The sequence below is a fragment of the Staurois parvus genome, unplaced genomic scaffold (genome assembly GCF_062004578.1).
Source record: "Staurois parvus isolate SC_StPar_1 unplaced genomic scaffold, SC_StPar_1.0 ptg001258l, whole genome shotgun sequence".
Taxonomy (NCBI): domain Eukaryota; kingdom Metazoa; phylum Chordata; class Amphibia; order Anura; family Ranidae; genus Staurois; species Staurois parvus.
Window position 1 is genome coordinate 9563 of NW_028319054.1, and position 25397 is coordinate 34959.

At 41.1% G+C, this 25397-nt stretch overlaps 1 protein-coding gene across 1 annotated transcript in view; it reads right to left on the minus strand.

The window, feature by feature from the left end:
- Positions 1 to 589: 589 nt before the first annotated feature.
- LOC149437755 (zinc finger protein 346-like) overlaps positions 590 to 25397 on the minus strand; it is a 29497-nt gene continuing 4689 nt past the window's right edge. The window contains exons 2-6 of the mRNA XM_089660655.1: positions 20612 to 20715; positions 20074 to 20166; positions 18322 to 18466; positions 13361 to 13624; positions 590 to 739 (exon numbers count right to left, since the gene is read on the minus strand). Coding sequence (XP_089516781.1) covers positions 642 to 739; positions 13361 to 13624; positions 18322 to 18466; positions 20074 to 20166; positions 20612 to 20715 — 704 coding nt within the window. The 3' untranslated portion in view covers positions 590 to 641. The remainder of the gene's footprint in view (positions 740 to 13360; positions 13625 to 18321; positions 18467 to 20073; positions 20167 to 20611; positions 20716 to 25397) is intronic.

The window sequence follows — 25397 nt, forward strand, 5'->3', positions numbered from 1 at the left end:
TGGGGGCACAGCCCCACTGCGTGGTAAAAAAAAATTAACTGGAGTTCTGCTTTAAGGCTGCAGAGGAACACATTAATGACTAGTGCAGTATCTCTGAAAAATGCTGGACTATTAACTATGGGGATGCTGCAAAGCTAGTGTTAGGTTTCAATAGGTAGATGGTCACTTTCATTCATAAGCTGATAGGTCAGGGAAGGGGTGTGGTTGGGGGAGGTTAGGGGGTTGTGGCTTTACTGAGGGAACTCAGTGAAGAGCTGGAAATTTTTCTGCTGCACTGTATAGTAGAAGCACAAAAGCAGCTATGAATAAAGCAGAAGGGCAGGTTCGGTGTTAGGTTGCATAAATTTATTAGGAGTCAGTTTAACAGTTAAGGATGGGTTAAAGGTCAGGGACATCTATGGTCACTACGCAGTGTTTTGCAAGTTCTACACGGAAAACTGGATGAGGAATTCCCAGAGTCAAAATCTAAATCTGAATAATGACTATTCATTTAATTCAAAACTTAAAAAATTAACATTGCAAAGATGTATTAAGAAAAAAGTAATTAAACTGTATTATATTCAAAATAAGCAAATATAAAGTCCCCAATTCTTAACTTCAATATAGTGAATCAGTAGATTATTTAGATAATGGATTGATACTTACTTGGTCTTGTGTTTTGTACCACTGATGTGAGCCTCATACTGTGCTATAGAATTCACAACAATATTGCATATGTCACAGGTGAAACCGTTCCCAGCTGAAAGACACAGGAATAGCATGCATTTATTATGATGGGTATCCCTAACGTAAAGGGCCACAATGCGCAAGACATCTCATGAATTGCGATGCTTCCGACTCCAACTGCTATGCGGCTTTGAAATCATTTGTGGTTACCCATACTTATTATTGCAGCAAGGTTCACAAAAAGAAATATACGGGTACAAAAGATAAGGATCGCCAGGTCTGTACAGAACACAAAAGGCTAAGCTCCCTGAAAGCTCAGGGAGAAATAGAAAAAGCAGACACTTTTAAAAATATTTTTAGATGCTAAGGAAACGTTAAAATTCATCTGCTTTTTGCTGTTTGTCATTGGAGAAAATTTCCCTTAGCTTCCTACCCCATAAAAACACAACCAAAAGTGAGGGGACCTCTCTCCAAGGTGTGCAAAGTCCTTATCCCAGTAACAATGGTCAGGAGCACAAAGACAACGATACACCTCTATCCAAAATTTAAAAAAAAAAAAAAAAAAAAAAAAAAAAGCATGACACACTTTTAAGTCCCATGTGTGATCATTTCAGTGTACCCCACACCGATTTGTTTTCTCAACATGTACACTTACCAATCCCAATATGCATGTTGGTTGTCTGACAAAATGTGTCAAATTATGTCAATATATGACTGTCCTCTATTGCCAGCCTAAGAGGGACCTAAACTTACATTTTGACTTTTAAAACTGAACTCCAGGCAGATATAATAGGAACACATTAATACAGCTCTGTATTCAGTAGTACATTATTCAGTGTATTTTTACTAAATACAAGGAGTTTAAGTACCTGAGTTTAACCACTTGCCTACCAGGCACTTATACCCCCTTATTTACCAGGCCAATTTTCAGCTTTCAGCGCTGTCGCACTTTGATTGACAATTGCGCGGTCATGCAACATTGTACCCATATGAAATTTTGATCATTTTTTTCTCACAAATAGAGCTTTCTTTTGGTGGTATTTAATCGCCACTGGGCATTTTACTTTTTGCGCTATAAATAAAAAAAGTGCAAAACATTTGAAAAAAAAAAAAAAAAAGTTTCTTTGTTTCTATTATAAAATTTTTCAAACAGGTATTTTTTCTCCTTCACTGATGTGCGTTGATGAAGCAGCACTGATGGGCACTGATAGGCTGCACTAAAGGGCACTGACAGGCAGTACTAATGAGGTGTCACGGATAGGCGGCACTAATATGCAGCACTGATAGGCGGCACTGATAGGTGACACTGATGATGGGTACTGATAGACGGCACTGACTGGCATCACTGCTGGGCACTGACTGGCACAACCCCTGGGCACTGACTGGCAGCACTGCTGGGCTGCACTGGTGGGTGGGCACAGGTGGGTGGACACAGGTGGGTGGCACTGCTGGGCACAAGTAGGTGGCACTTCTGGGCACAGGTGTGTGACACTGCAGAGTGGCACGGGTGGGTGCACTGCTGGGCACAGGTGGGTAGAGCTAGTGGGCGCACTGCTGGGCACAGGTGGGTGGAACTTGCGGGTGGCACTGCTGGGCACCGATCATCAGGGCACTGATCATCAGTGCCCTGATGACCGGTGCCGATCCCCGCTCTGACAACTGCCAGTTCTCGGCAGTACTTTCCTCACGATCTGACAGCGTGAGGAAAGTGCAGCCGAGAACCGGCACTTGCATTTCCCTCTGATCAGCGTGTCACTGGACACCGCTGATCACGTGGTAAAAGGCCACTGTGATTGGCCTTTTACCACATCACGTGATCAGCTGTGTCCGTAGGACACAGCGATCACGGAGATCGCCGGGTGCGTGCCCCCTGGGGCGCGCAGGAGAGTGCGTTCTGGGAGGATGTCATATGACGTCCACTCAGAACTGGCCGGCCGCAGTGTAGCCGTCATTCGGCTATCTGCGGTCAGCAACTAGTTAACCTGACAACAGCCTGGTGCAAACCTCTTTGTAGCAGAGCCCAGACTGGAGAATAAGAAGTGGCACAAGCAGCCAACCAGTTGTGCTGCAGTGCAATGAGTTTCCTGTTAGGAGGAGAGAGAAGTGTGACAGAGATGACCTCATTAGTCTGTCGATTCTCCTTTTACTGGCAAGTCACAGGCTGGGAGAAGCACAAAGCATGTTACTGAACTGCAGCAGATAAAAATTAGGTGGTTATTTACTAAAACTGGAGAGTGCAAAATCTGGTGCAGCCTGTGCATAGAAACTAATCAGCGTCGGTTTTTTTTCCAAAGCCTAATTGAACAAGCTGAAGTTAGAAGCTGATTGGCTACCATGCATGGCTGCACCAGTTCTAGTAAATCTACCGCCAGGTCTCCTGCCCTGCTAAACTAGGCTGTGCTATCATACAAAAAATTGGTATTTCACAAAATGGACTGTGACAGCAGTCTGTGTGCACATCCAGCAGTTATTACATCCCCCTCCACACAGCTCACGGGAACAGAGCTGAGGCTGTCAATCACAGCCTGTGCCCTCCCCTTCACCATATTTCTCTTGGTGTCAGGAAAACTTGTCAGAAGTGACTCATGCTTATAGCAGAGGAATGAAGCAGCAGACAAAAATGACTCTTAGTGCTCTGGATTGAGACAATCATACACTACGAGGGATATGCTTTGTTCATATTTCATGTCCGACGTTTACAACCACTTCAAGTCAAGAGGAAAGACTGCAATAGGCCATAGTGATCGTTTCCATGTAAGGACAAATGTGTCATTGCCTATAACTCTTGGTGAGACACCTACCCAGCTAGTTTGCATTGACAGTCTATTTTGTGAAATAATAAATGTTATTTGTATTATAGGGGAAAGCCTTGAAACCTACTTTTAACAGCTGAAACAAAAATTATACCCTGCTGGTATGCACTAGTGGCAAAAAAATAAATTATAAGATATGGTGTGATCTGTATGGACAGGCACTGCATTTGTGGCAAGGATAGATAAAAGTAAAGGTATCAATAAATGAGATGTTGGAGACTACACTTTACCAAACCTATGGTTTTCTGCGGCTATGAACAACCATTGCATAAGCATTTTATAATTGAGAATGGATTTACTTGCCAAAGGATTTGTAATCCTTTTAAGCTAGGTTTGTAACCCGCCCCTAAAGAAGAAGAAAAATAATGGCTACAGCGCTGACTGCATAAATAATTTTAAGGCTATGGTACTGCTAGTTAAGCCAGGGATGGATAGGGCACAGTCATATGAATGAGAGTTCAATGTAAAAGTTAAAATAAAAGTCATTAAAGAGCTGGCTACTGCTCCCCTAAATCAGATTTTGAGTATACCTAATACATATGTAAATATAAGAGAGTAGGCACCTCCATCTAAATGTAAACCATTTTATTAAAAGGAAAAAAAAAAAAAAAAAATGAATATGTGCTCACTGTATGAGATTACATCAGCATATGTGGAGAATGGAGTCATCTGTGAAGCGGCTCAATCTTGCAGAGATTGACAGGCAAGTGGCAGTTCCAAGGTTCAGCAGGTAAGTGGCTGGTGTATGCAGTGTTCGGCCGGGAAGTTTGTGTTCTACCTGCCACCTTGACACTGCCTTATCTCCTCCATCCAGTAGCTTCCTGGCCAAACTGGACATATGCCCGCTGTTTGCCTGCTGATATCTGTACCTTGGAAAAGACGCTGGCCTGCCGATCTCTGCATGACTGAACTGCTCCAAATTTAAAACACACTGCCCGAATCTGTCATGCAGTGAGTGAATAAATTTATTTTGTTTTTAATAAAATGGTTAACACTTAGATGAAGGCACCCTTTCTTGTTCTGATTTGTAACCCACCCCTGCCTGGCAGAAAAGCCAGATTCTTGACTGACCTCCAAAAGCAGCAGAACAGGTTGGACAAGAATACTCCCATACTGCAGCAGAGCCTGACTACCTAAAGGGCCTCAGTTCACTTAGGTCTTGCATTAAGACATGAGTTTAAGGAAATGCAAATTCACTTTCAGCAGATTAAAAAAAAAAGTTCTCAGAAGCCTCTGATGCAATGGACAAGCCTGAGTGCTGCTAGAATGATGAGCAGAGACCGATATGAATAAATACAGTTCAGGTTCTTTCTCTGTAAGAATTTAAAACATAAAATTGTAATGGATTAACCTACTGCATTAATCTGCATTGTATTAGGACTGTCTAGAGTTTAGATTACAAAACAGGCGTTTGTTCAAGGTTTAAATTAAGAAAATAGGAAAATATTTTTTGGAGTTTGTTAAAAAAAAAAAAAAAAAAAAAAAAAATGTATGCCTTATTGGGAGGAGTTGGGTGAAGTTTCCTGTGTTGACACCTAAGTCCAATAGTACTCCTGTACAAATTTAAAGTTGTGGCTATTGTGAATGTTGACAGCCTTCATCCACTGCTGTGCAAAATTTTATGAAAGCAGCACTACATGCTACAGTTTTTAAAAACATGCATGCTTTAAATGTGTCACAAATTGCAGCATTTAAGAAAATAGAGGCTAGAAAATATACTTTTATTATGGCTGCATAATCAAACGTTAACCACCGATTTTTCTTAACTGGAACCAGTAATTAAGATTTTCACAAGTAGATTTACCTTCACCTAAAGTGTTACTAAGCCCAAGACCCTGCATTCACTATATTTGGTCTTCCACAGTACATAGAACATGGAAATGCAATTACTTTAGTAAATATAAACTGCTAAATACCTTTTCGCATCAGCAGTATATAGCAGTCTTGTGACTTCTATCAGTGTCCGGCCAAGCACTGGTTAATCATGTAGTTTTCATTCTCCTCTGACTGTCCTATGAGGATGCATGACTCCTGACCCTCTGTCCAAACAGCGCTGCTGATTTGCCCACATGCACCCCCCCCCCCCCCAAAGAAAAAAGTCTAGCAATGCAGAGTATGTGCAGACTTGCTACTGCTGCTCTGTACGATGGAATGGGGACAGTAAAAGAAGGGGAGGATCAGAGAAGACAGGTTCAAACAGCCTTTTTACACACTGTGGAGGATTACCCTTTTAGGTTTCACAGCAAGTTTAATAAGCATGTTTTATTGCATCTACAGACGGATTTTACTGTTGTATTTAGTAACACTTTAAAGCGGTAGTAAACACTTGATCACTAGTACTTACAGGTAAGCTTATAATAAAGTTTACCTGTAAGTACAGTGAACAGCTCTTAAAATGTGCACCATTTAGGAGATATTCCTATTTTGTAGCAGTTGTGACATTGCAAGTGCACATGCACTGCGATCTGAATGGTTTGGTTGCTATCCATTCAGAGTGGCTGAGCCTGCAAACCTAGAAAGACGACCGGGTGAAGATGGAAGCCCTGGCAGCAGTGACAGCACACCGCTGGAGGGCTTCGTTTTAAGGCAAGTCTTTCATAATGTGCTAGTACGCAATGCATACTAGCACATGACATTAATCTGCAGGGGAAAATTCTCTTCTTTTTTTTTTATTCAAGAATTTACTACCGCTTTAAATGCTGTAGAGCAGAGTTTAAAGCATGATTCCAGGAAATGGCAACTTTGCAAAGTAGCTACATAACACTGGAACTGTGATATACTCCAGGGTACATTGAATGGACTTTGATGTTACCTATACCTAGGAATAAATACGTAATACATTGCAGTTTTTCAGTTGTTAGATGTGGTGGCTGAATTTGTTTTCTTTTCTCAACCCAATTACATTTTTGCAGGTATATAAAATGTCTTTTGATCCTACTAGTCCTTGTATCTTTCTGTGCACTAAACTGAAATATCAAAGTCATAATCCATCGCATCTTTCTTTCGTAACTTACAGAACACCTCCAAGAGGAGGTGTTTGTAGTTCAAAATGGGACAGCAGCTTAGGGCAACATTAATTCTCCCCAGACAAGACACAAAGGAAAGCACTGCTACTCCAGGTGAAAAGTGTTACAGGCAGGACCACACTGAAAATGTTTTCCTAAAGTGTTTTGGTACCTTCAAATATATTAGGATATGTTTTTTGAATTCATAAACTTGCAGGTAAATTTAACCTGTCTTTTTTCTTTTTCTTTTAATACCTTGTGGTCATCGTGCCGTTTTTCCTTGTTACTGCTGACAACACTGAGCATGGAAGCATATCCATACGGACGTAGTCATTTGTGTACCTGGGATTGCAGCCAGGTGTAACAGGACACAGTGCCGATGAATCGTGTGCATCTTCCATGGTCAGCTCTGCTACCGTGCCCCGTTAATACTTTCCAAAAGGAGCTACCATGCGGTGTGCCTATAGTGACATGCTGCCTTCCCAGTCCTGCAGAACTTGACTGACAGTTGCCCTTGGCAGAGATGATTGGCAAGACTCACCCTCTGCTCACCCTGCAAAATGTGACTGACAGAGGCTCCTGGGACTCATCAGTAGGGCTCTCCCCCAACCCTCAAAAGCTTGGGAGCATGAGCCGATATAGTGATCATGTGACTGCCAAGAAATCCCATTTCAAAAAGGTTTTAGAGAAATGCATTTCTCGTAAAAATAATCAGTTATATGGCATTTCCATCAACGCTGATAAATAGGAGCATGTATTTATGTACTAAATTATGTTGACACTTTAAATCGTACGTTGAGCAAAATACATTTGAGGAAGGGTTAGAATTCCTGTCAGAATTTTACAGCTATCTTGGGTTCCATTAGAAATATTTTCCCTCTCATTCCCTATCTGGTAAATCTGTTAGTGGCACAAAAAAAGTGTGAGAAAATCTACAAAAAGGACACACAGACTTCCCCTACTCTAATAAACATTTTTAGATCTGGTGTTGCTATTGAGGAGACCCCCTAACTTTTAGTGTCAGGAAAGTAAGTGAGAGTAAATCTCTAAGCCCTGGATAGCAGTAAAAACCCAACAGAGGTTCTAACCCTCCCTATTCTAGCAAAAAATAAATAAATATATATATAATACACACTCAAGTTAACATAATTTTTTTTTTTTTATAAATCCTTGTCGGAAATGTACCAACTTGCATTTGGTTTTGTCCGTAATCAAATCCCAGCAGGAGCTGGGTAAGCAATGCAAAAAAAAAAAATTAAAAAATAAAATGCATATGCAAGTTGAAATGATTTTACACAGCTTTATGCTTTTGGCTCTTGGTCTGGATGAACAAACTGAAGTGACTACCTGCGGCTGTCATCAATTTTAGTCCAACCATTCTTGTGTTTTGCAAATGCAAGAAAAGTAGCGGTGTGAACAGAACTCTACATTTTGTAGATCCAAACCAATACAAAAAACGTAAATTAGCCAGTTTTTAGTCATCTCTGCAGCTGCATACTCTATCATTTTATTAGTTCCTTCTTGCTTTTCTAGTCTACAAGGCGGTTGAGCTGCGGTTTAATCATACCCTTCAAGTTACAAAGGCTGGATGGGTTTATACACATGCTGCGGCTATGATGCTTTGTGGTATGGCAAAAGTTTTATCCCCGGTCATGTTCAGTGGGAAGCAGGGTGGATAAAAATCAATGATAAAAAAAAAAAATAAAAAAAAATCCGATGTTTTCATTTAAATTGGATTTTTTTTAAATAAAATGCTTTTTGAGGAAAATATATTACCATCCAAAGGTTATTCCATCATGAAATAAAGATTAGTTTTTTAATTATGTAGAATAAGGCTGTATAAGTTTACTTTTTTTGGTAAATAAATTCCATGAATCCATTCACAATGTCATGCTCTTCCAGAGGTTTTTGTAAGATTATTGGGCAGTTTCTCTGCCTACACGATATTATCACAGATGCTTGGTTTACTTTTGCAGTTCTCAAAACTGAATTTGACTCAGCGGAGATCACATGCCTCTTCTTCACAGCAAAAATGTTATAACATGAACAGAGTTAAGAAAAAGACCTTAATCCTAACTTCTACAAACCTATGAATACAGAATCCACCCCTTCAGTGCTAAGTTTCAAGAAGTTCAGTGAATAGAAACAATATTTTTCTGATTGTTTGGAGTGCAATAGATCTCCACAAGAAGAAAGTGAAACTAAGTGTGAGGAGGAAGGGGCTGACAGTCTAAGTTTCTTAAAATATATATATTCTGTTTAGCCAAATTAGTTAACAAACATGGATGTTTGTTTAAGCAAATAACATATGTTGTAATGTTATTGTTTCAGTTGAATAAATCTATTTAAATTGTTATTATTAAGGTAATGATTATTTTTCTCCTTCCTAAGTAAAACAGAAACGTTGTCCAAATATGAATGATTAACCTATTAAACTGGGGATAAAAAAACTAATATGAAAAGTTGTTATTCTAAAAATCTTCATCTACTTGCATATTAAAGTTATACCAGCAAGAATTAGTCTTTATGTAGAAAACTAGGATTTAAATCAAGCCTGACTAGTGATTTAAATTAGTTTGATTTAAATCAAATCCACCCTGGTGGGAAGTACTGCTAATGAACTAGTTATTAAGTGAATGGGGTTTAGAAGGGGCAGAGATCTTCCAGTTTATAATCACAGACTTCCATCATTATCAATATCAGAGTATCATCAGTCAAGCTTTAGTGCTCTAGAAAAAGTCCACTAGTCTCATGTCTTACAGGCCTCTCAAAACTTCTCTTAAGAGGCCCTAAAACAGCTGACTATTGTGATATAGGGAGATGGACACAAATATCTACAATTAAGTGGATCTCCTTTTTGTTGAAAGTGAAAAATCCCAGTGAGTAACACCCTTCATATGTATGTACGGGTGTCATGGCTCATATTGCTGAGGAAAGCGCCAAGAAACTGAAAAACTTTTAAAACATTAGGAGCATGGCACAGCAAATCATGAATAATACTGATTATTTTTAATATTTGGTGACACATTAAAAATAATTCAGCTACAATTTCCTCATTAAATAATGTCAGACAACTATATGAATGTGAAAGTTTAATACATTTTTTATTTTTCTTTTCACTCCAGGAAAGAATAATTTTATTAATCACAATCACATCTTCCAGTGATTCAGACCTACAAATACTAGTCAATACAACAGTAATGTTGGTTATTTAAAAATAGAATGAGTACTTATGATGTGGCATTAAAGGAGAACTTCAGTCTCCCCAAACAAAGAAAAGGAGAAAAAAGAAGCTATTTAAAAATGTACATCTTCCAACCCCAACCTATAAAAAAAAAAGACACTTCTAAAAAAGGAAACCTTCAGTTTTGTATCTACGGAAGAAAAAAACAGAATGGGAAAAGAAAAAAAAAAATTTTTCTCTCTCCTAAACTGAAAAAAAACTAATGCTCTTGCTCCTGTAAGTGTATACAGCTCTGGGAGAGGCGATAATGATTACTGGCACCCCAGACAACGTCATCCACTGGCAATCTTTGGCAAGATACTTGTAAAATAATGTACAGCTAGGAGGTATTCCGAGGGTGGGCTGTGATGTTTCTCATTACAACAGTGGAACTAACTGATCAGTTGTTAAAAGTAGGCAGATCTATCCACGTAAACACTTATCCCCCTCCCCCAGTAAGTCTAAAACATTTATAGAAGAAAACCAAGAATGAGCTCCGATAAAAGTTAGTTAAAATCAATGTAATGTATATGGAGGACTAGGAGGGGATATTTTGTCCATGCAACAAAACATGAGTTCACTTTAAGAGTAACCTGGCTTAAATCTATAAAGGCATATCTACAGTATCTAAAGTATGTTATATTTTACTCAAATGTTTATGAGATTTACAAAAGCAAATTGATTCTATGACTGCACAGTATACCCCTTCCTGTGTGTAGACCCCCTGCACACTGCCCCAATCTACTGCTGCAAGCCCCATAAGAGACTTGAATTCTGAGTATGGGGCAAACATTTCTTCTCTAATCCCGCTGTGGTGACTCCATTATGAAGATGGAATAAACAGCCAAATACAGCGTTTTAAAATGTAATGGTTTGGTAGCAACCTTCATGGCTGTAGTGGCAGATTTGGGGGAAAGGGGTGGGCAGGAGCACAACAGGCTTTCAATAAAAAAAAAAAAAAAAAAAAAAAAGTATGAACACAACAGCATCTAAATTTCTTTTGCACACAAAAAACCAATGTCAGGTTTTACTGCTGTAGGAGGCTCCAAATTGAAAGGATTTCCCTTCACTTCCTCACTACCTTTTTAGCTAACAGAGGTGACGGAATTTCTCCAACAGCAACACAAACAGGAGTAAAATATAATTTTCTTGCTTTGCGGAAAAACCTTTTCTTGGGATCCAGTTAGGGACACAGAAGTCTCATCTTCGGTTATACTGCCACTTGCAAGAGGATTAGACACTGGCAAAAAAAAAAAAACAAAAACCCTATAGCCCTGCCAAAGTATCCCTCCCACTACCAGCCATGTCTCGTTTTTTTTTTTTTTTTTTGCTACCAAGAGCTGCTCGATGCAAGACCAAGAAGCAATCACAGATCTAACAGAGTGAGCATCGGATGATGGTCTGTCTGAGCCATCTAGAGATAGTGGAACGAAAAGGAAATCTGTCTTTCTAAAAGAAGCAGTTGCTGAGAAACAGATCCTCACACAGCCTGAACCACACTCAGTCAATAGATGGGAAGGTGCCTTTGGTGAACAGGAGACAGACAAAAGGGATGGAAGACTAATGACCTGAATGAGGTAAAAAGGCACAAGCTACAAAGAAAGGAAGTCCTTGGCCTCACCCTCACACCATCATGTCCCTATGCAAAACCAGAAAAAGGTTCTTTGCAGGCGAACGCCACCAGATTAGACACTCACATCACAGAGATGACTGCTACAAAGAATACCGTCTTGAGGTGAGAGTAGAGAGAATAATGTCAGAGAATACCAGATTCAGTACAGGAACAGGGATACAAACTGAGGGAGATAGATGGGAGACTCCCTGTACAATAGCTATGCCCATTACAGCTAGCAATCAAGAAGCAGCATGGTAAATCAGACCTTAAAACAGAAAATCCAGACAGACAATCTTGTGAAGCCCAGAACTATTACTGATTGGCATACCACAACCACCTGGATCAGTCCAGCGCAATGAGGTCCACCAGAATGTACTCCATTTCAATCCTGCAAAGCAAATGAAGAAGAAGGTTTGGGGAAGAAAAGCATAGATCAGTGCATACTGATCCATGGAGTTACCCTGTACCTGGAGCCTTTGTTTGCTGTGGAACCTGGAGTCCAGACAACTATGTTGGAGTGAAGAAAGCAAAAGGGAGGTTTAACAGAGGAGAAGACTTCGGGCTCGTTCACACTTGGCTGTTTTACCAACGCTTGCCAAACTTCCCTATAGCGTTTGGCAAGCGTTGGTCCGGCATTTGCAGAGCGGTTTTTTAACGCTCGGCAAACGCCGCATGCGCGGTTTAGCGGCCTTTGCTAGGCATTTGCCGAGCGTTAATAACGCCCCACAAATGCCTATAATGCAGTTTGAGTGGTGTTACCGCTCCGCAAACGCCCCGCAACCGCCGGCCAGGCGTTTGCGGAGCGGTACCACAGACGAGAATAGGAGGCTTCAACGCCTCCTGACTCGACCAGAGGCGTCCGTTTTGCCCCGATGCCACGCAAACGCTCCCATTAGAACAGCACCATGTGCTGTAATGTGCAGAGGCGTTTGGGAAGCGGTAAAAACGCTTCCCAAACGCCTCTCTGCCGCCTGCACACAACGCTAGTGTGAACGTAGCCTTAAGAATCTGTTCCTTAGTTTTCCTCCATGTTTCAGATTTATTGAAGAGATGTCCCTTAAAGGCAAATGAAGATATGCAGGTTTTGCAATCCTTAACTTTGGTCAAAGTGTCCTCCATCTGTGTACAGACAGGAGACCCATGTGGGACAGGAGACAGGAAGTTTCCAGCAGACTGAATCCTAAAGCTACAACCTTTTGCTCCAAATGTTCTGTAATTAAGGGATCAACAGCAGCAGTGGTGGTAAGATCTTTTAAAAGCACTTCAGCCAAAAGATTTAGCGGAGTAAGGTCACAGGATCTGCTAGCCAGAACAAAGCTCTACATTCCTTAAAGCGGAGCTCCACCCAAAAGGGGAAGTTCTGCTTTAAGGGCTGCTCCCGATTAAGGATTGGCACCTTTGGGGAGGCGAAGGTGCACTGGTAATAGGAGGGGCTATCTTGGGCTGGCTTACACTTTTTTTTTTTTCTTGCAGTGTTTAATCCTCCTGTAGGCAGCAGTATAACCAGAAAGGTGAGAGACTCCTGTGTCCCTCAATGGACAAAAAAATAAATAATTTTTTTTTTTATTCTGCTACAGATCTTTAAGTAAATTTATTATAAGGCTTCTAAATCTCATTGTATGAAATTCAAAATGGATGGAATTTTCCAGCAGACACAAAACAAGAGCATCTCCTCATCTTCGGTCATTACCATAGAATTTCAAGGTGGGCACAGTAGGAGCAAGACAGACCAGTTTACAAAGCACAAAACAGTACCAGTCCTAATCTACATTGCATGTGTTGGTTTCTTTAAACTATCAAGCTACCTTTTAAAATATATACATCCCTAACGATATAGCATTGAATACACTAGCAGGTCATGCATACATTATGCAGAGATACAATAAATGCTGTAAACAGAAAAGGCTTGTAAATAAAAAGTATGGGACAATGGAAATATTTCCCCACTAAAAAAAAAAAATAAAATAAAATAAAAACGCTACGACATTCCCTCACACATTAGCAGGTTTTTCAGAATCAGGCTCAGCATTGAACTCACTTGAAGCAGAGCCTGGCGTTAGAGGTTTGAGAGGTGTACTTTGCGGCAAAGCATTCCCATAGCTGGTATATATAGTCATAAGCTCGCTCTTGGTCTCCTGTTTCTTGTGTTTCTTGCCCGCATAATGCTGTTGTGCCATATGAGGATTGTTAAATGTGGCCCTGCAGAGTTGACAAAACTTTTCAGGGTCTGACCGATCGACTGCCCCTGTGGTTTTTTCTGGAGCAGGTGTCGTTAAACGGAGCTTCTTAGGAAGAGGTATTCCTGTCAAGCACAAAAACTCAAGTTTATGTAAAGATAACACCTTAAAGGAAAGTTATACATATTCCATTTAGAATTTAAAAACTCAAAAAAAGGGCACATATAAAAATTACCTCTTACTATGTAAAGTTTAAAAAAAAAAAAAAAAAAAAAAAAAGTGTCAGAATAGAAAATGCTTTTTTTTTTTTTTTTTTTAAATCAACTCTATTGCTATCCCAAGGGATGAACAACATCCCTTGTGATAGCATGGGCCAGAACAGGTCCTCTTTACAGAGAGATATGGGGTCTATTAGACCCCAGATCTGCCATCTAGCCTCCAAAGCACCTGATCTGACAAAGATCGGTGGGAACGGCTGCTACACAGGTCGGTAAGGGCCTATTTACATCAGACTGGAAGTAACCATATACTCTCTGCTTCCAGGTTCTTGCTCTCTGATCATCTCTGCGGTCTGTCTTATCCTTGGTCATCTCTATGGTAAGCAGTCCGAACCGCTGGCTTCAGTCCCAGGCTCCCCGTTACTATGGAAGATCCCCTTCCGCCACGTTTAAAGCAATCCAGCTGCTCGGAATACTTTTAGTTTTCAGCATCACTGAGAACACGGATACCACAGTTATGGCTGCAGCTACAATCATGGTCCTGGTATACCCGCTTCAACCAGAGGACATACAGATACATCCTATGGTGCTGAAGTGGTTAAAGTGGAACGTTAATTATCAAATGAAGTCCTGATGTTATTACTCAATGCTGACCCCTTTTGCAGGTATTGCCTTGTAAAAAAAATTAAAAATAAGTACCCATACCATTTAAAATCCAATAAGGCGCTGTCTCACCCTGCTCTGTGTAACCTCAGTTGCTCTATTCTCAGCACTAGGCTGAGAAAAGAGCAGTGAGTCACTGAAGGCTGATATGCTGAAAGCCACAAGATTTACTTTCTCCTGAAGGGGAAGGCACCAGGAATGACACAGACTGTGCTGAAGAAACACACATTAGGGAGAGAGAAAAGCAGGAGAGGTGACAAGACAAACTCTGCTGCCAGGGAGACACAAAAGTTAAACATACAAGGACAGACTTATCTCCCTTATTTTCTCTCCTTTTTCCCTCCACAGCCCTGTGAATCTGAGCACTGTGCAGAGTCTGTCCTTCACCTCTAGCCAAGACAAACTTAAGGCTGGAAATACACACATTTTAATTGCAGAAATTGGCATAGTTTGAGACTAAACAGAGGGGGAGACCTTTCAATAAGAAGCGATTGCTCTGGGTCGCAGCAAATGGTGAAACAGGAGCAATGCTGGAGGCAAAGTTACAGTACAATTATGAAAGTGGAATGTATATTTGTTTTTTAAAGAACTTTAATTGTTTTCAAATTGTTATGCAACATTACCAATCATAGGATGTGGTGGCTGCATTAGTACTTTTTTTTTTTTTTTTTTTTAGGCTTTTCTCTGTGTTTACCTGGTGATCTGGCCAGTAAACAACTCATGTATTAGAGTGCGCCCACTCTGGAGGAAGGAGTACATGGGCACCTTTAGGCACCAGCATTGTTAGTCTGGGAGAAGGGGAATGTTAGATGCACAAGCAGATTTAAATACACTAAAATTGATGCTAAACTCCAGCTAATACTTTAAAAGCAGGTTATAGCAAACAGTTTTTTTTTTTCCTTTTGGGAAAAAGGTTTAACATGAAACCAACGCTGATCATTATAAGCACCCGCACTAGTGTAAAATGGTTTGTCTCATCCTTGTAACTGATTGATTCGCCTGGAGAGCTTTTTTTTTTTTTTTCAAAAGAACAACAGGCTTACTGGCTGGATCACCAGATTTAAATAGAAAAAAAGCCAGCCTAAAAAAGAAAACTAATACAGCCATCACATCTAAGAATTGGTAAGCTGCATAAATGTTTGATTTCGAGTTTAATATCACTTGAAGTTTAACAGTTGCTGGCCTGTCAATTGCCTGACCTCATGTACCACCGCCTATACCCTAAGGCTCCATGCATACTAGGAGTTTTAATAACTTTGGTAGCGTCAGCTGTGTAAAGTCATGATAAAAACGCAACTTTTTTCAGCAGTTTTTAGCGTTATTTGGCATTATACACACATTGTACTTAAACTGTTCTGAATTGACATTCATAAAATGCTTATGGGATCTCAGTGACAACAGACTGATGAATGGTAAGAACATATTGATTATGGTATGGAAGCACCAACATGATGGATGGCACATGTAGTACATTTTCTGCCCACAGTTCATTCTGATTTTTGGTAAAATATAAAAAGATGGTTGTATCAAGTATATAGCTACCAAACATGTCAAACTTTAAAATTATGCATACCTGTGAGACAGAAACAAGCGACAGTACCCAAAGTTGTCATAGGTGACATTTTAAAAGCCCTTATAAGTTATTAGTTTAGTGTTTACCATGAATGATAACCCTAGAATAGCTGCTCTCACTCCTGCGCACATGGCAATACCAAATATGTGGGGTACCATTGACACAATTTTCATGCAAGACATGCATGTTTACTTGTTCCTTGTATATGCACAGCCACCTGAATCACTTCCACTAGAAAGCCAACCGTCAGCTGAAGAGAAGTAAACAGACTCCTGGCTGCTATAGCAGGCAGGAGTTAATTTTTAAGGGCTTTGCTGCTGCGAATATAGTAGTTATGTCCATGGCAGCAAAAAGGGTTAAAAGCAATGGTGCTGCAAAATTAATATTCTAAAAACAAGGTTGACATGTACAGTGGGGATCGAAAGTTTGGGCACCCCAGCTAAAAATTTGTATTAATGTGCATAGAGAAGCCAAGGAAAGATGGAAAAATCTCCAAAAGGCATCAAATTACAGATTAGACATTCTTATAATATGTCAACAAAAGTTAGATTTTATTTCCATCATTTACACTTTCAAAATAACAGAAAACAAAAAAATGGCGTCTGCAAACGTTTGGGCACCCTGCAGAGTTAATATCTTGTACTGCCCCCTTTGGCAAGTATCACAGCTTGTAAATGCTTTTTGTAGCCAGCCAAGAGTCTTTCAATTCTTGTGTGAGGTATCTTTGCCCATTCTTCCTTACAAAAGTCTTCCAGTTCTTTGAGATTTCTGGGCTGTCTGTCACGCACTGCTCTTTTAAGGTCTATCCATAGATTTTCATTTATGTTGAGGTCAGGAGATTGTGAAGGACATGGCAAAACCTTCACTTTACGCCTCTTGATGTAATCCCCCGTGGATTTCGAGGTGTGTTTAGGATCATTATCCATTTGTAGAAGCCATCCTCTCTTTAACTTCAGCTTTTTCACAGATGGCATCAAGTTACCATCCAAAATTTGCTGAAATTTTATTGAATCCACTTTTCCTTCTACTCGTGAGATGTTCCCTGTGCCACTGGCTGCAACACAACCCCAAAGCATGATTGATCCAACCCCATGCTTAACAGTTGGACAGAGGTTCTTTTCATTAAATTCTGTGCCCCTTCTTCTCCAAACGTACCTTTGCTCATTCCGGCCAAAAAGTTCAATTTTAACCTCATCGGTCCACAGAACTTGTTTCCAAAATGCTTCAGGCTTGTCTATATGTTCATTTGCAAAGTTCAAACGATGATTTTTGTGGTGAGGACGTAGAAGAGGTTTTCTTCTGATAACTCTTCCATGAAGACCATATTTGTACAAGTATCTCTTTATAGTGGAATAGTGTACCACAACTCCAGTGTCTGCCAGATCTTTCTGGAGGGATCGTGCAGTCAAACGTGGGTTTTGAATTGTTTTTCTCACAATCCTGCGAGCTGTTCTCTCTGATATTTTTCTTGGTCTTCCAGATCTTGCTTTAACGTCCACTGTTCCTGATGACTGCCATTTCTTAATTACATTCCGAACAGAGGATATTGACATCTGAAAACGCTTTGCTATCTTCTTATAGCCTTCTCCAGCTTTGTGAGCGTCAACTATTTTCAGTTTCAGTTTTCTAGACAACTGCTTAGAAGAACCCATGGTGCTGATTGTTGGGGCAAGGTCAGATGAGTCTGAGCATTTAAAACCTTTGAGATTGACATCTGGTCTTCCCAGACGATGATTGAGAACAATCCATAACACTGGCAGGTCTCAGCTTTGCAAAGGGGGCAGTGCATGCTATAAATTCTGCAGGGTGCCCAAACTTTTGCAGACGCCATTTTTTTGTTTTCTGTTATTTTGAAAGTGTAAATGATGGAAATAAAATCTAACTTTAGTTGACATATTATAAGAATGTCTAATCTGTAATTTGATGCCTTTTGGAGATTTTTCCATCTTTCCTTTTTGCTTCTTTATGCACATTAATACAAATTTTTAGCGGGGGTGCCCAAACTTTCGATCCCCACTGTAAAGATCTTATACTTACCTGTTCTTCTGCCCACACAGCTGGTGTGCGATTTTCACCAACCCCTACATCATTGCAGGACATAGCAGTTGTTGGAGAGCAGAGATGCTATTGGAGAGCTCAGCTGCTACAATAAAAAGGCAAAAAGCACCCTCCCACAACAAGGAGCTTACCAGGGAGAACAACTTATAACATGGTGGGTGGAAAAAGGTTGACCCCTTTTATTGTTTTGTTTTGTTTTTTTAAGATATTAGTCAAATATTCTAAAGAAAAACAAAGCTGTTTTCAGAATGATGTTTAGGATACACACCTGTCTAGCCATTTTTAAATAGATATAAAATAAATTGATTACCTTCTCTAACTCCACCCTGCATTGTCAGCTTAAGATTTTTTGCATGCGTTTTTCCTTCATAGTGGGATGAAGCAACCACAGGAGATGAAAATGTCATGTTGCAGACTGGGCAGCACTTGTTCCTATCAGTCTCATCACCCATATCCTGCAAATACAAAAACAGGGAGTAGTTACAGAACAAAATTAAACCTTGTACAGTCAGAGTGCATTCTTTGATAACTTCCATTTTTAGGGATCGTTCACACCACGTTGCAGAGTGAGTTTTTCTGCACACATTCTGCAATGGCACAACAAAGGTGCCCTGTTCACACCACGACACTGGTATCACGTGCAGATTTTTTTCTGCTCAAGAATCTACGTGTATAAAACTCATCGAAGCTCACATGAAAACAGATGGCTCTGCAAGTGAAATCTGCACTTCAGTTTCCATTAGTTGTTTTTGCACATATTGTGTGAATGAGGCCTAAGATCAACCAATTAGGTTTTATCTGTGCAAACTAAAAGTGTATTTATTATGCAGCATAGAAGCAACAATCAAAATTTTTGAAATGTTAGGAATCAACCCTTTAGATACTGTTAATGTTTATAACAGACTCAGTCCTTTGAAATGTTACAACTTTACTTCCAATTTGCCAATATACTGTGCTTCATGGCAGATTTGAAACCGACTCTTGGGCCTCGTTCACACCAGTGTGCAGAGAAGTGAGTTTTTCTGCACGTGTTCTGCAAGGGCACAAAGAAAACCATTGCTCTTTATGTGCCTTGTTCACACCACAACACTGGTATCATGTGTGAATTTTCTTCTGCACAGGAAACTGCAACGTGTATAAATCTCACTGAAACGCAAATGAAAACTGTTGTAAACTTGTGCCTCTGCAAGTGAAATCTACCTGTTTTTCCCCATCAGTTTTTCTGCACATATAGTGTGAGCAAGGCCCTAGAGAGGTGAATACGGTTCAAAAAGTTCCACTTGGTGACTAAAATGAATCAACAGAAACCTTGGTTTCTAATTTTTTTTTTTTAACCACCACCCACAGTAGTGCTATACTTTTTAAAAAGGAATCAAGGAATAGATTCATATAAAATGTCAGACCAGTCAAAACCTTAAAAGCGGTAGTAAACTCTCCTATAGTATTGTTCCACATCATAACCACACTGCATTAACTTACATATAGCGGTGTTTTATATTCCTCAAAGCTTTGCTGTTTGTGAGAAATCCCCTGCTGTTCCCTGCAGTGGTGTTATTTGCGCATGTACCTTTCTGCCGTTTCAAGGCATGCTCTATGTACCATCAAACCTTTCTAAAAGGTGCCATGCCAACGTTATCGGCACTTGGCATCCATTTAAATTATGGGAGAGCTCTGGGCCAGCAGTGTAAATATCGGGCCGGGTCAGCAAGAGAAGTACAGCGCATGCACTGCCATACTATTGTAGGAAGGGCGGAAACGCACTCTGCACTGGAACAGGATACCAGGAGCTGACATGGTGCAGGCTGCAGCCGAAGGGCATATAAAGAAAGTAAGGAGAATTGACATTACAAATTACGCAAATAAGGAATTGACATTCTGGTGTGCTTTTTAAGGTTTGCAAATATTGATGCAATGATGAAATTGGATTCTGTGGGCTGTGTTTACTTCAGCTTTAAATGGGCAAAGTAAAAACTCACCTACTTATATAATACTAACCAACAGATAAACAGCACTGCATTTATGAATACTAATTAACCATTTTTGAGTAACATAAGATAATTACCAGAGCACGTTCAGCTCTTCTTTTTACTGGTGCAATACCCTCTCCTTGGTGAATGGTCAAGTACCGTCGAAATTTACTTGCATGTTTCTTGCTCTAAAGAAAAAGAAAAAAAAAAATACATTTACATGTTTGACACTGCAATATTAAAACTTTAAAGTTGTCATAAGAGAGTTAAAATGCAGATCTTGCAGTGATTTCAAAGTATGTGTGTTAATCTCAGTAGCTCTAGGGAGCCTCTAAAACTGAAGTGGCGTGGATTAAAACATAAATAAAACTTCAACTTCTAACCCAATTTGGTACTAAGCCATACCCACCCTTCTTATGCCATTTAATGGTCTAATTTGAGAACCACAGAGATTTGGATTATAAGGGATAGTTTTTATGTATGTTATAGATCTGTGCTCAAGCAGCTTTCAAAGCCCACTGAAATTCAATTTGATCAACAACTACTTGTGGGAACAATAAGTCCATGCATTTTAAACATTCATTTTAGATTATTCATCTGAAAAGTTCACTGTAAAAATGAATAGAAAGTTACCTGGTAATGTGCAAGCTTCTGTGACTCAGAAATCAAAACAGCACTGCACACTTTACAGTGGCCATCAGAGAAAAGGTGGCAATTTTGTCGGATTAAACGGTTTACTGAAAAGAACACAAGAAATGTGTTAAAATGTTTATCACATAACCAATTAAAAAATACACATACAAGAAGAGAGAATTGTAAAAAAATATAAATTCCAAAATATATGGTTCATGTTCTAAATAAGCCAAAAGGGAACTATGTGACTGGAAGCCACTCTGTCTTCGCATACCCACATGCTGTATATACCCCTCTTTCTTCATTTCTGAACATTAATTCTAAAAATTTTTCCTAGAGTGGAGCCTCAAGTTTAGATCTAACCAAGCTTAAAACTGCTGTACAAGGAAGATGCAGTCACGTGATCTCTTCAACAGCAAGGAGAGGAGAGAGTGCCAACAGCTTGAATGCCAGGGCAATGACATCACCCATAGGCTTACTATGGGGCATCCCTTGTCAGCTGTCCCTCCTCTCCCCTGAAGCCAGCGCTGGGAGCCGATCATGTGAGCAGACCAGAGCACCCTGAGTATAGGTAACTAAAAAGATCCTACTACTACTGGGTAGTTAATACAGGTGTTACCCGGGGGAGTATGAGCGGTTTTAGGCCCCTTTAACACTGACCGTCCGATCGGGTCTGCCTGTCAGTTTTTCAGGCGGACCCAATCAGACCATCCATCTATGGACTGGCGGGTGTCAGTGGACACCCACCGGCAACCGATCATGTACGCTAAAAACAGATGGATGGGGGTCAGTTTCCTATCCGTCTGGCAGATTAGATGACAGTCGGGTGGAAATGGACAAGCGGTCCTTTTCCATCTGACCGCCCCATAGGAAGACACAGGATGTGTGCCCCCGCTCTTCAGCGGACACAAACCTATCATCCGCTTGCTCAGCAGAAATTTCCCGCTGAGCAAACGGATCCCACTGGCGGGCCCGCCCCGTCTGAAAGGGGCCCGAAGCTTAGTTAGATTAACTTCTACTCTATTATTCTACTATTAACCTACTGGCTCTCACTAACATATGTGCAGCGGCAAAGAGGGTAGGCTTTAAAGTGATTGTAAACCTCAGACATGAAATATGAGCAAAGCATATCCCCTCTATTGTATGTACTTGTCTCAAGAGTACCAAGTGTCATTTCTGTCTGCTGCTTTGTTCCTCTGATATCCGCACAAGTAACTTTGGACAAGTTTTCCTGACACCAAGAAAAAAAATGGTATCAGGGGAAGAACCTCCAGCAGATTGACAGTCTCAGTTCTGTTTCTGTGAGCTGTGTGGAAAGGGTGCGTCTCTTCCCAACAACCAGTATGTATATTCAGCACTTTGAACAAATGTAAAGAAGACTGCACATAAGACATGTACAATTTATATAGGAGGATTAATTACATCTCTGTGTATCAGCTGAGGCCAGTCACTTCACATATGGCAGGGTTTACAATCTATGGCCAGAAAACGTTTTCTGCACTCACTGCACACTCTCAGCACGATGACCAAGCTGTCAGACAGCTCCCAATCCCAATAATGATTGAGAGCTGGCGGGACTGTTTTCTGATTATTGGACCAGGGTGACAGCCAATCACAGTGGTCATGTGATCAGACATGTTCCACCCACCCTAAATACGGGTGGAACATGTAACATGCTCCAAAGGTGTACTTAACCTTTAGGATCACAACACACTCCAAAGTTGGTTTCAGTAGGTTACTAACCACTTCGAAACATCTAATGTATGTTTACATCAGGCTTCAAAGAGTTTGATGCAATAAACCGTAACATGAAAAACAAAATAAGATTTCTGTGCCTCACTTTGAGAAAAAAAAAATCCATACTACCTATATTTACAGAGGTGAACAAGGGCTTGTTTTTACTGCTAGTTCAGAACATCTTAACACTTTAATCTGTACATAATCTGGACATGGGCTTTGTAACATAAACTGGCCATGCATGCCCTGTGTAGACAGCCACTGGGGACAAAAGGAAGAAAATTCTAGTGGCAAGTTTTCCTCCATAGAATGACTGGACAGAAATAAGCCCAGTCAGGACAGGTTCCCTTTTGAGGGGATGAAAGACTCCCAACACAGATTTTTGGAAACTTAAAATGACACTAAAAATCTGTATTCTTCATACATTTTCAATACCCATCCTCAACTAAATGGCCCTGTAATCTACTTTTCATGAAATTATGTTTTTCTGTCTTCCTGTAATGCTCCGTTACCCGCTTTTTTTTTTTGGTCCAATTGTGGCAGGGTCTTTAAGCATTTAAGTACTGGCCACCCTCAAAGAAACTGTAGCAGATGACCACAGAAAAGCAAGAATGCTCTCAAACATTTATGAAAGAATACATTTTTTTTAAAACACACAAAACACAATGCATTCCTTAGTAGGCATTTTAAAGCATTGCTGCCTTTCCATGGCTGTGATCACATAGTTCTTTTTCCTGTTCCTCCTGGTAATAGGACTGAGGTTGTCCTGTGTCTCCTGTCTTCCCTGAGCTGGCAACCAGGTGAAATACTCGCTAAACATTTAAATGAAACATTTTAAGAATAGGCTATGCATGCACACTTGAGGGGAAATGAGTGGGTGGGCTGCCCAAACAAACATTGATATCTTTTGTTTGGCCCATTAGGGAATATCAAATAAGACCTCCATCCTCCCTAAACAGCCTGCATGGAGGAATCTCCACTGCCAACTATTTTACTCTGACAGCCACAGCACCTACAGCAGAGGAGTACTCAAACAGTGACTGAATCTGATTGGATGTAGTCACTATTAAGCAAACTATTTTATGCCCAGTTATTTTCATTTTTTTAAATCCAAGTTTGTCAAGCCGGTTGGTGCTGAATGGGCAACACATGGCTACAATTTAAACCAGTTCAGCAGAAATTGGGCAACTCAGGCTGCTTGTGGATAGCATTAGTTTACCATGTCAGTCCTATTTTAAGGCCTTGTTCTGAAGTATTTTATTCCTTAAAGTAAAGGGGAAAGGTGATCTCAGTGCCTCCATTTTTTTGCACTTTGAAGATTAATTTCTACACAATGTTCAAGCCTGTATTTAATCCCTTTATGTTTTTTTTTTTCTTTTTTGCTGGAAGAGTCACTTTCAGGTAAGATATAAATTCAATCACTAAAAAGAATCACTGGAAGAACACATTGATGTGATTTCATAGCACATAAGGCTTGAAGGGAACCCATATGTACACTAAACCTCATACTCCAACCCCGCCCTATTTATCTTTCTCTTCCCACATTCTTGCTCACGCCATTCCTTTCACAAGTTCCCTCTCACTCCCGCCCCCTCATTTTATTCCCTTATCTTTTCCTGCATTCTTCCCCCCTTCTACTGCTCCCCTTTCAGCTATCCATTCATCTCTCCTGTTTATAATTCCCTATCCCTTCATTTCTTCCACTCCCTATCCTTCAATCTCTCCTACTCTTCATTCCCGTATCTTTCCTCCCACAAACTCTCCCACTCTCTGTTCCCCCATCATACTTCCCACTCCCAATCCCCCCCACTTTTTATCTCCCTCATCCCTTTAATTCTCTTTTTCCTATGCTTCCTAACCTGTTTCAAACACCCCCGCCCATCTCTGTCTTTTTCATCCTTTCCCTACTACTCTTTCGTCCCAAAACCCATCCTCCATCTCTCCTGTACTCTAACCCTATCCCCCCCCCTCTGTCTCTTGATATCTTGCACTCTCTCTCCAATTCTCTTTCCCTCCATCTCTCCCACTCTTTCAGTCTCTTCTCCTATACCTCCATCTCTCCCAACCCGTATCCCTCCATTTCTTCCCCTTACCCTCAGCATCTCACCCATGCTTTCTTCCCCTTTCCCTCCGTCTCTCCCACTCTTTTCTTCCCCTTTCCCTCCCACTTGTTGTCTTCCCCTTTCCCTCAGCCGTCTCCCCCACGCTTTCTTCCCCTTTCCCTCAGCCGTCTCCCCCACGCTTTCTTCCCCTTTCCCTCAGCCGTCTCCCCCACGCTTTCTTCCCCTTTTCCTCCCCCACGCTTTCTTCCCCTTTTCCTCCCACTCGCTTCCTTCCCCTTTCCCTCTCCCACTCACTTCCTTCCCCTTTCCCTCTCCCACTCACTTCCTTCCCCTTTCCCTCTCCCACTCACTTCCTTCCCCTTTCCCTCTCGCTTCCTTCCCCCCCGTCTCCCCCACTCGCTTTCTTCACCTTTCCCTCCACGTCTCCCCCACTCACTTTCTTCCCCTTTTCCTCAGCCGTCTCCCCCACGCATTCTTCCCCTTTCCCTCCGTGTCTCCCCCACGCTACCTTCCCCTCCGTGTCTCCCCCACGCTTCCTTCCCCTTTTCCTCCCACTCACTTCCTTCCCCTTTCCCACTCGCTTCTTTCCCCTTCCCCTCTCCCACTCGCTTCCTTCCCCTCCGTCTCCCCCACTCGCTTTCTTCCCCTTTCCCTCCGCGTCTCCCCCACTAACTTTCTTCCCCATTCCCTCCGCGTCTCCCCCACTCGCTTTCTTCCCCTTTCCCTCCGCGTCTCCCCCACTCGCTTTCTTCCCCTTTCCCTCCGCGTCTCCCCCACTCGCTTTCTTCCCCTTTCCCTCCGCGTCTCCCCCACTCGCTTTCTTCCCCTTTCCCTCCGTGTCTACCCCACTCGCTTTCTTCCCCTTTCCCTCTGCGTCTCCCCCACTCGCTTTCTTCCTCTTTCCCTCAGCCGTCTCCCCCACTCGCTTTCTTCCTCTTTCCCTCAGCCGTCTCCCCCACGCTTTCTTCCCCTTTCCCTCCGTGTCT